Raw genomic sequence first — 11657 nt, 5'->3', positions numbered from 1 at the left:
GTGTAGAGAGGGCAGGCGACATGCCGAATGCACGTCGGACATGCCGAATGCCATGTCCGAATGCACCGCGAGATGATGATGAGATGAACCGAAACGTCGCTGTACTTTTGCCAGTTGGATCGGGTGGTTCCGGGGTACGATCGATGGATGAGGTGATTTTTCACGTCGTGCTCGGCCAGCCTGCGCGAGCACAAGTTGTAGAAAGCACGCTGGACGTTCAAGCCTACAGCAACGGCTCGGTAGAAAGATTACACGGAGGACCACCGTCGGGAACCTATCCAGATTCCGGGAGCACTGCATGCGTACAACCGGGCGTGCTTTCAGCCTGGGAGCGGGGAGTTAATTGCACAGAAGTACCATAATTAGGGCATCACATGCAGATTGGTACCACGATTGCTAATTTTTACGTGTCAGTACCAACATTGCTCTAGATTTTTACAAATAGGTCTAAACTGCGTATAAACACGTATTGACGGTGTATCTGACTAGCGGGGCCCGCCCGTCAGGTGCCGACGTGGCATGTTTTTTGCAGAAAACCCCCGCCCTCGCCCTCTCGCTCCGCGCCCGCCTCGCCGCCCTCGCCCTCGCCCTCGCCCTCGCCCTCGCCCCGTGGCGGCCTCCTACCTCAGCCGGCGCGCGCACGACCCCAGCGCGCCGGTGGTGCTGACCCCGCCGAGGATACTGCTCGCCGCCGCGGAGCCGGAGAAGAGCGCGGCGAGCAGGGCCGTGCCGAGCCAGAAGGCGCGGAGGTGCGGCGGGTGGGCGCGCGCCGGGGGCGAGGGCGAGCTTTGCTGCCGCCGCCGCCTCGGAGCTTGGTGTCGCCGGCGACGGCGACGGCGCTGCTGCCGCCCCCGGTCTCGTACGCCTCCCAGAGCATGTCCATGTCGTCCGCGCACGCCCCGGCCACGGCGCGGTCGCGGCAGACCTTGAGCTGGATCCGCTCCTCGTACAGCTTGCACGCCAGCGTCCGCTTCCACTCCTTCCCCTTGGACGGCGACCCCTCGCCCGCGCCGGCGAGGCTCTCCGACGAGGTCCGCGTGTGCACGCGTCGCGCGATGGACGTCGACCTCAGGGGACCCTCCTCGCCGTCCGCGTCCTCGTGCTCCTGCTCTTCCTGCACATCTTCTTGATGGTCTTGTCCGTCAGGCTGCGCATCTTCTTCGGCCTGCACGTCCTCGCTCCTCTGTTCTTGCGGCGGGTCTTCTTCGGTCTCACCGATAATGGAGGCGATTTCTTCAGCTTGCAGGTCTACGATGCATTTTTCCGCCACCTTCGAGTGCACCAATTCTTCCTTGACATCTACAAGCTCCTGCTCTGGCAATTGTTTTCGGTCAGATTCTTCTTGAGCGAGCTGGTTTTGACTCTGCTTTTGGTCGCAAGATTCAGTCTCCAATGGCATGGCTTCCTGCACACCCTTGAATGATTCCTTCTCGAAACAGATTTCCACCGGATTATCCTCGATTTCATCGAGAACACTCTTCAGATTGCCAGATTCCCATTGCCTTATTCTCTGAGAAATCGAAGAATGTGGCTTGCTGACCCGCTCAGGTTTCTTTGCCTCCATTGCTGACACAGGAACAGGGTCACACTCCAACCTCTTCTCCTCAACCGCGTCACTACTGAATCCCTTTCTCTCTGGCAAGCTTACACTCTGTACTTTGTTGCTGGATTTCTCTTGCTCTTCCATCTCTGGCATGAATGTCTCACCTGGAACTGGAAAGCAATGCTCTGAAGAAGAAGATAAAGAGTCTGGAGAAGCCTTGAGATCCTCACAGACCACATTTTTCTCCTGAATTTCATCCTTGAAGTTGAAGATATCTTCTCCATAAAATTCCCCATTGCTCAGGAAGCAGATCTCTTCTCCACGGAGACTCTGCAACGGCAGCTCAACGGCGAACTCCTCCCGGGCGGCAGACAAGAAGCTCCCCCTCTCCTGTTCCAGAAGAAAGCAAGAAGCGCCGCCAGCGTGACGCACCTCACCCACGAACACGACCTCGCCGACGCCAGCCGGGCCGAGCACGAAGGAGCAGAGCTGGCCGACCAGCCCGAGCCCGCCGTCGGGCCGCAGCCCGGCGCAGAGCGCGGCGACGGCGACGCCGCAGGTGCTGCCGAGGCACCGCGCCCCGGCCCGCCCCGGCGCGACGTACGGGGCGGCGGTGAGGAGCACGACGAGGAGGAGCGCCGTGGAGAGCAGCAGCGGGCAGAAGAAGGCGGCGAGCGCGAGCAGGCCCCGGTTGAAGAAGAGCGCGTAGGCGGCGTGCAGCGGGTGCGCCGCCAGGAACGCCGGCGGGGCGAGGGCGGCGAGGCGGGCGCGGAGCGAGAGGGCGAGGGCGAGGGCGAGGGCGGGGGTTTTCTGAAAAAACATGCCACGTCGGCACCTGACGGGCGGGCCCCGCTAGTCAGATACACCGTCAATACGTGTTTATATGCAGTTTAGACCTATTTGCAAAAATCTAGAGCAATATTGGTAATGACACGTAAAAATTAGCAATCGTGGTACCAATCTGCATGTGATGCTCTAATTATGATACTTCTGTGCAATTAACTCGGGAGCGGGAGGTCGGTAGAAAGGGACGGAGTGGGCGGGACTACGGGAGGCAGCAACCGAGGCAGGCAGCGAGCAGAGTAGAGTACGTCGGAGTAGCACTAGCTGCTTGCTGGCACGGCCGTTCTCTCCCGGGCCGGTGCACCATCGGCAAAGCAAGTGGGAGCCGCCTGCCGCGAGTGCGAGAGATCATCATTAGCGAACCACTGGCTACCATTAGCCCAGTAGTCACAGCCGGCGTATACGCACGTGCTGGTTCGGGCGAGGCAGGGCAGGGGAGTGCTGCCGTGTCGTGCGGACACTCCGTCGTAGTGCATGCGGCAGCTGACAAGTCGACAAGCTCCCGAGTTCGGCTCTCGACCGCCCATGGTAGATCCTGCTCACCTGTCTGTTGGCTGCTCGTGTGCAGCGCATTAGAAAACTCGTAGGATGTTACCAAGTGCAACGGGCAGGGCACCTGGGGCCAGCGGGGGAAGTGGTCGAGCAGGACACCTGGTGGAAGGATGGATAGATCAACTTTGTTTTGTTTATGGTGGGAGACCGGGGCAGATGACGCACCTAAACTCCAGATCGACATGGCGAAGTTTCCCGGTAGGGAAGCCTCGGCAACCCGGCTGCACAAAGTGAAGAAGTGTCTGGTTTCTGTCTTTTCTGCCGAGGTCACCCCGTCGTTGTTTAAGCCAACGTTTTCTTTAGTAACCCGGCTTCTGTCGGGGCATATGACTATCAGATGAATAGAAGATATACTCTATGTTGGCGTGTGCGAGCGTTCTCCTTCAGATCGATCTGTCTCTTGTCATTTGAAATGTCAATCTGTCACTAGCTATGACGATGCTAATCAATTTCATTTCTCGAGTAAGACAAAAGGCTGAGTTCGACACATGAAGCGACAATTGCTCCTGACAAGCACACATTTATAAATTGTATATGAATAGATTGTCCATTAATTACAGTCACGGATTACATTATATGCAGTGTTAGGGCATCTTCAACGTTTACCCGCAAATTTGGCCTGGCATTTGTCCGCGAAGAGGGGGATCAATTTGCTGCAGACACTGATGCGGGAGCCGGTCATCCAATGCTGCCCGTATACATTTCAACCGTTGTTTGAACTAATAGGACGAAATTCATTCAAACACAGCGGATTTTCATATAAATCAGGCGAGATTCATTACATTTTGGACGTACTTCAACTAAAGGCAGCGGAGAGCGGAGAGGGAACGCAGTAATTTCAAAAAAATTCCTACGATCACGCAAGATCTATCTAGTAGATGCATAGCAACGAGAGGGGAGAGTGTGTCCACGTACCCTCGTAGACCGAAAGCGGAAGCGTTTAGTAACGCGGTTGATGTAGTCGAACTTCTTCGCGATCCAACCGATCCAAGTACCGAACGTACGGCACCTCCGCGTTCAGCACACGTTCAGCTCGATGACGTCCCTCGTGCTCTTGATCCAGTTGAGGACGAGGGTGAGTTCCGTCAGCACGACGGTGTGGCGACGGTGATTATGAAGTTACCGGCGCAGGGCTTCGCCTAAGCACTACGACGATATGACCGACGTGTGTAACTATGGAGGCACCGCACACGGCTAAAAGATCAACTTGTGTGTCCTAGGGTGCCCCCTGCCCCCGTATATAAAGGAGGGAGAGGGAGAGGCAGCCGGCCCTAGGGGGCGCACCAAGGTGTGGAGTCCTACTAGGACTCCCTAGTCCTAGTAGGATTCCACCTCCCACATGGAGTAGGAATTGGAGAAGGGAGAAGGAGAAGGAAAGGGGGGGCGGTGGCCCCCTTCTCCTAGTCCTAATCAGCCTCCTGCCCAAGGGGGGGGGCGCACCAGCCCCTTGTGGGCTGGTGTGCTTCCCTCTTATGGCCCATAAGGCCCATAACTTCTCCCCGGGGGTTCCGGTAACCTCCCGGTACTCCGGAAAATACCCGAGCTTCTCCGGAACCATTCCGATGTCCGAATACAGCGTTCCAATATATCAATCTTTATGTCTCGACCATTTCGAGACTGCTCGTCCTGTCCGTGATCTCATCCGGGACTCCGAACAAACTTCGGTTCATCAAATCACATAACTCATAATACAAATCGTCATCGAACGTTAAGTGTGCGGACCCTACGGGTTCGAGAACTATGTAGACATGACCGAGATACATCTCCGGTCAATAACCAATAGCGGAACCTGGATGCTCATACTGGCTCCTACATATTCTACGAAGATCTTTATCGGTCAAACCGCATAACAACATACGTTGTTCCTTGTCCGAGATTCGATCGTCGGTATCATCATACCTAGTTCAATCTCGTTACCGGCAAGTCTCTTTACTCGTTCCGTAATACTTCACCCCGCAACTAACTCATTAGTCACATTCCTTGCAAGGGATATAGTGATGAGCATTACCAAGAGGGCCCAGAGATACCTCTCTGAAACACGTAGTGACAAATCCTAATCTCGATCTATGCCAACCCAACAAATACCTTCGAAGACACCTTAGAGCATCTTTATAATCAACCATTTACGTTGTGACGTTTGATAGCACACAAAGTGTTCCTCCGGTATTCGGGAGTTGCATAATCTCATAGTCTGAGGAACATGTATAAGTCATGAAGAAAGCAGTAGTAATGAAACTGTAACGATCATAATGGGAAGCTAACGAATGGGTCTTGTCCATCACATCATTCTACTAATGATGTGATCCCGTTCATCAAATGACAACACATGTCTATGGTTAGGAAACATAACCATCTTTGATAAACGAGCTAGTCAAGTAGAGGCATACTAGGGACACTTATGTTTTGTCTATGTATTCACACATGTACTAAGTTTCTGGTTAATACAATTCTAGCATGAATAATAAACATTTATCATGAAATAAGGAAATAAATAATAACTTTATTATTGCCTCTAGGGCATATTTCCTTCAGTCTCCCACTTGCACTAGAGTTAATAATCTAGTTCACATCACCATTAAGGGTTTTACTAGAGTCAATAATCTAGTTCACATCGCTATGTGATTAACGCCCAAAAAGTACTAAGATGTAATCATGTTTTGCTTGTGAGAGAAGTTTAGTCAACGGGTCTGCCACATTCAGATCCATATGTATTTTGCAAATTTCTGTGTCTACAATGCTCTGCACGGAGCTACTCTAGCTAATTGCTCCCACTTTCAATATGTATCCAGTTTGAGACTTAGAGTCATCTGGATCAGTGTCAAAGCTTGCATCGACGTAACCCTTTACGACGAACTCTTTATCACCTCCATAACCGAGAAATATCTCCTTAGTCTTCTAAGGATAATTTTGACCGCTGTCAAGTGATCCACTCCTGGATCAATATCGTACCCCCTTGTCAAACTCATGGAAAGGTACACAATAGTTTGGTACACAGCATATCATACTTTACAGAACCTATGGCTGAGGCATAGGGAATGACTTTCATTCTCTTTCTATTTTGTGTCGTGGTCGTGTTTTGAGTCTTACTCAACTTTACACATTGCAATACAGAAAAGAACTCCTTCTTTGACTGTTCCATTTTGAACTACTTCAAAAATCTTGTCAATGTATGTACTCATTGAAAAATCTTATCAAGCGTCTTGATATATCTCTATAGATCTTGATGCCCAATGTGTAAGCAGCTTCACCGAGGTATTTCTTTGAAAAACTCCTTTCAAACACTCCTTTATTCTTTCCAGAAAATTCTACATCATTTCCGATCAACAATATGTCATTCACATATACTTATCAGAAAGGTTGTAGTGCTCCCACTCACTTTCTTGTAAATACAGGCTTCACCGCAAGTCTGTATAAAACTATATGCTTTGGTCAACTTATCAAAGCGTATATTCCAACTCTGAGATGCTTGCACTAGTCCATAGATGGATCGCTGGAGCTTGCACATTTTGTTAGCACCTTTAGGATTGACAAATCATTCTGGTTGTACCATATACAACTCTTCTTTAATAAATCCATTAAGGAATGCAGTATTGATATCCATTTGTCAGATTTCATAATATGTGGCAATTGCTAACATGATTCAGACATACTTTAAGCATCAATACGAGTGAGAAAATCTCATCGTAGTCAACATCTTGAACTTGTCGAAAACCCTTTTCGACAAGTCGAGGTTTGTAGATAGTAACACTACTATCAGCGTCTGTCTTCCTCTTGAAGATCCATTTATTCTCAATGGCTTGCCGATCATCGGGCAAGTCCACCAAAGTCCACACTTTGTTCTCATACATGGATTCTATCTCAGATTTTCATGGCCTCAAGCCATCTGTCGGAATCTGGGCTCATCATCGCTTCCTTATAGTTCGTAGGTTCATCACGGTCTATTAACATGACTTCCAGAACAGGATTACCGTACCACTTTGGTGTAATCATACTCTGGTTAACCTACGAGGTTCAGTAGTAACTTGATCTGAAGTTTCATGATCATCATCATTAACTTCCTCACTAATTGGTGTAGGCATCACTCGAACTGATTTCAGTGATAAGATACTTTCCAATTCGAGAGAAGGTACAATTACCTCATCAAGTTCCACTTTCCTCCCACTCACTTCTTTTGAGAGAAACTTCTTCTCTAGAAAGGATCCACCCTTAGCAACAAAGATCTTGCCTTCGGATCTGTGATAGAAGGTGTACCCAACAGTTTCTTTTGGGTATCCTATGAAGACGCACTTCTCCGATTTGGGTTTGAGCTTATCAGGCTGAAACTTTTCACATAAGCATCGCAACCCCAAACTTTAAGAAACGACAGCTTAGGTTTCTTGCTAAACCACAGTTCATACGGTGTCGTCTCAACGGATTTTTAGACGGTGCCCTATTTAACGTGAATGCAGCTGTCTCTAATGCATACCCCCAAAACGATAGTGGTAAATCGGTAAGAGACATCATAGATTGCACCATATCTAATAAAGTATGGTTGCGACGTTCGGACACACCATTATGTTGTGGTGTTCCAGGTGGCATGAGTTTGTGAAACTATTCCACATTGTTTTAATTGAAGGCCAAACTCGTAACTCAAATATTCTCTTCTGCGATCAGATCGTAGAAACTTTATTTTCATGTTATGATGATTCTCCACTTCACTTTGAAATTCTTTGAACTTTTCAAATGTTTCAGACTTGTGTTTCATCAAGTAGATATACCCATATCTTCTCAAATCATCTGTGAAGGTCGTAAAACAATGATACCCACCGTGAGCCTCAACACTCACCGGACCGCATACATCGGTATGTATTATTTCCAAGAAGTCAGTGGCTCGCTCCATTGTTCCGGAGAACGGAGTCTTAGTCATCTTGCCCACGAGGCATGGTTTGCAAGCATCAAATGATTCATAAGCAAGTGATTCCAAAAGTCCATCCGCATGGAGTTTCTTCATGCGCTTTACACCAATATGACCTAAACGGCAGTGCCACTAGTATGTTGCACTATCATTATCAACTTTGCATCTTTTGGCATCAATATCATGAATATGTGTATCACTACGATCGAGATTCAATAAACCATTCACCTTGGGTGTACGACCACAGAAGGTTTTATTCATGTAAACAGAATAACAATTATTTTTTGACTTAAATGAATAACCGTATTACAATAAACATGATCCAATCATATTATGCTCAACGCAAACACCAAATAACATTTATTTTAGGTTTAACACTAATCCCGAAGGTAAAGGGAGTGTGCGATGGTGATCTTATCAACCTTTGGAATCATTTCCAACACACATCATCACCTCGCCCTTAACTAGTCTATGTTTATTTTGCAACTCCCGTTTCTAGTTACTACTCTTAGCAACTGAACTAGTATCAAATATCCAGGGGTTGCTATAAACACTAGTAAAGTACACATCAATAGCATGTATATCAAATATACCTTTGTTCACTTTGCCATCCTTCTTATCCGCCAAGTATCTAGGGCAGTTCCACTTCCAGTGACCATTTCCTCTATAGTAGAAGCACTCAGTTTCAGGCTTGGGTCTAGCTTTGGGCTTCTTCATGGGAGTGGCAACTTGCTTGCCATTCTTCTTGAAGTTCCCTTTCTTTCCCTTGCCCTTTTACTTGAAACTAGTGGTCTTGTCAACCATCAACACTTGATGCTTTTCTTGATTTCTACCTTCACCGATTTCAGCATCGCGAAGAGCTCGGGGAATCATTTTCGTCATCCCTTGCATATTATAGTTCATCACGAAGTTCCAGTAACTTGGTGATAGTGACTAGAGAACTCTATCAATCACTATCTTATCTGGAAGATTAACTCCCACTTGATTCAAGCGATTGTAGTACTCAGACATTCTGAGCACATGCTCACTGGTTGAGCTGTTCTCCTCCATCTTGTAGGCAAAATACTTGTCAGAGATCTCATACCTCTCGACTCAGGCATGAGTCTGAAATACCAATTTCAGTTCTTGGAACATCTCATATACTCCATGGCGTTCAAAACATTTTTGAAGTCCCGGTTCTAAGCCGTAAAGTATGGTGCACTAAACTATCAAGTAATCATCATACGATCTTGCAAAACATCTATAACGTCTGCATCTGCTCCTGCAACAGGTGTCGGTGTCAAACCGGCAGATCTCGGGTAGGGGGTCCCGAACTGTGCGTCTGAGGATCGAAGGTAACACGAGACAGGGACACAATGTTTACCCAGGTACGGGCCCTCTTGATGGAGGTAATACCCTACTTCCTGCTTGATTATCTTGGATGAATATGGGGTTACAAGAGTTGATCTACCTCGAGATCGTAATGGCTAAACCCTAGATGTCTAGCCTGTATGATTATGATCACCCCTACGGTCTAATCCCTCTGGTTTATATAGACACCTGAGGGGCCTAGGGTTGTACAGAGTCGGTTTACAGAGGAAGGAATCGTCATATCCGAACGCCAAGGAGAGTCCCATCCGGACACAGGGAGAAGTCTTTTGTCTTGTATCTTCATGGCCCATTAGTCCGGCCCACGTTACATAGCCCGTACGCCCGAGGACCCCTTAATCTAGGACTCCCTCAGTAGCCCCTAAACCAGGCTTCAATGACGATGTGTCCGGCGCGCAGATTGTCTTCGGCATTGCAAGGCGGGTTCCTCATCAGAATACTTCAAAGTAGTCCTCGAACACAGAAAACGTGTCCGGCTCTGCAACCACAACAGGGTATAATATTTAACAAGTCCTATCTACTGACAACCTCCGTGGCGAGACGTTACGTCCCTGCCTGGTTATTATTTCGAACCGTCTTTCGGCCTCTCGCTCCATGTTACGAGACGCGGTCTTTATTGGCACGTCTTGTCAAAGCAGAGATCGTGCCCCCTTATCACGGGATTCTTATTAATACGGGTGTGGGTAATCCAACCGTGTCGTTTGCACGATCCCTTGGGAATAGGCGAGTTTTAAGGCCCGTGAGGAGGCGTTTCGATATTCATCGCTTTTATAAAGGGGTACGGACCCGTCTTTCTCCTCCACGCCTTCCTCTTCCTCAGCCTTTCCAACCTCTAGCTCCAGCGCCCAGGTCTTGATTTCATTGCCACCAAGCCCTCTAGTCATGTCCGGATCCAGCCCCCAAGGCAGGTGGGCGGCCTCCTCGGTCACAGAGGAGGATATCGCAAAGCTCCGGGAGGCGAGGTACCTGACTGCGGAAATCCCCCACAGGCTATCTGCTAAAGGGCAGGTTATGCCTACACCAAAATCCGGCGAGAGGGTTGTATTCATCTCTCATTTCCTCTGCGGGCTAGGGTTCGCTCTCCACCCCTTCGTTCGTGGCCTCATGTTCTATTACGGGCTAGATTTCCATGATTTAGCTCTGGACTCCTTTCTTCACATCTCGGCGTTTATCGTCATGTGTGAGGCTTTTCTCCGCATTCCCCCACACTTCGGCCTATGGCTCAAGACTTTCAATGTGAAGCTGAAGGTAGTCGACGGGGAGCAAGCGGAGTGCGGCGGTGCTATAGTGAGCAAGCTCGCCCATACTATTTGCCTAAAAGGCACCTTCACAGAGACCTCCAACTTATGGCAGCGGGAGTGGTTTTATATCACCGAACCCCGCGGTACCAAATGGGCAGCCACGCCCGCGTTCCGATCTGGCCCTCCATTACAGCTTGCATCGTGGATCAATAAAGGGCTAGACTGGGGATCAACCGATGAAGTGCAGACGCTGCGAAGTCGTATCCAGAGCATCCTTGAAAAGGACACCAGCCTCATCAACGTGATCCAGGTGATGCTAGTCCGCCGGATCCTACCGTGCCAGCGACGGCCTCTCCGCATGTGGGAGTTCAATCCGGAAGGACCACGGACCCTTCATCACTTCTTTGGCACAACGCACAGAGGGATGTGGAAACTATTCTTCGGGACCCGAAAGCAATGGCCGGACACAACCGAGCACATCGGCCTCGACTGCAACCATCCGGATACCTCGGTAAGCACTCGACGCAACTTGGTTAATTATCTCATAGCGATGTATTGAGAAACCTATCTTCGGCCAGGGATGCATGAAGAAGGCGTAGCGAATTAGGTGTTCAACTCCACTTCCCGAAGACTCAGCAGATCCTGTGTTGATGAGGATGCTGGCCCCGACACCGTATCAAGTACCGGCGAAGGAGGACAAGAAGAAGGGCAAAAAGGCTGAAGGTAGCCTCTACCCTAAAGGTATACTGGACGCTACGTCCGGGGAGACTGAAGCTCCCTCTTCTGAAGATGAAGAAGAAGGGGAAGAGGAAGGTGATATCCCTTCTCCCCACGGGAAGAAAAGGACTACCTCCGAAGACTTGGAGATGGAGACACCCAAGACAGGGAAAATATCCCTATCAGATGGTTCGGGTTCGGAAGCTGATGTTGTCGCACAGTACCTCCGTAAGGACAAGCCTTCCGCCGAATCATAAGTGATCAAGGGTGCTCCAGACATATCTCATTCTTTTCGAGTTACAAGGGTAACATTTAAATTATATGTTTGCAGTCCGGCCCGCTGTCTTCCTCGGCAGTCCTTCTCATCGGGGGATTTGCCTCCGGAGATGACGGAAAGCGAGATGCCTCCGCAGGCTTGCTCGCCCCTTAGGGCGGACGACTTCGAGGTGTCGTCCCGGAGGATCTCCCTTGACCATCAAGTGGCGCGGGGGACAAAGAA

At 49.4% G+C, this 11657-nt stretch overlaps 1 protein-coding gene across 1 annotated transcript; it reads right to left on the bottom strand.

Annotated features, from left to right (window-relative positions):
* Positions 1 to 338: 338 nt before the first annotated feature.
* LOC123054032 (uncharacterized) lies at positions 339 to 2576 on the bottom strand. Its single transcript, XM_044477679.1, has one exon. The coding sequence runs from the start codon at positions 2363 to 2365 to the stop codon at positions 626 to 628; it is 1740 nt and encodes a 579-aa protein (XP_044333614.1). The 5' UTR covers positions 2366 to 2576; the 3' UTR covers positions 339 to 625.
* Positions 2577 to 11657: the final 9081 nt, after the last annotated feature.

Source organism: Triticum aestivum, chromosome 2D, assembly GCF_018294505.1.
Source record: "Triticum aestivum cultivar Chinese Spring chromosome 2D, IWGSC CS RefSeq v2.1, whole genome shotgun sequence".
NCBI lineage: Eukaryota > Viridiplantae > Streptophyta > Magnoliopsida > Poales > Poaceae > Triticum > Triticum aestivum.
Note: the sequence above shows the minus strand (reverse complement) of the source record. Positions and strands in the feature narration are given on the sequence as shown.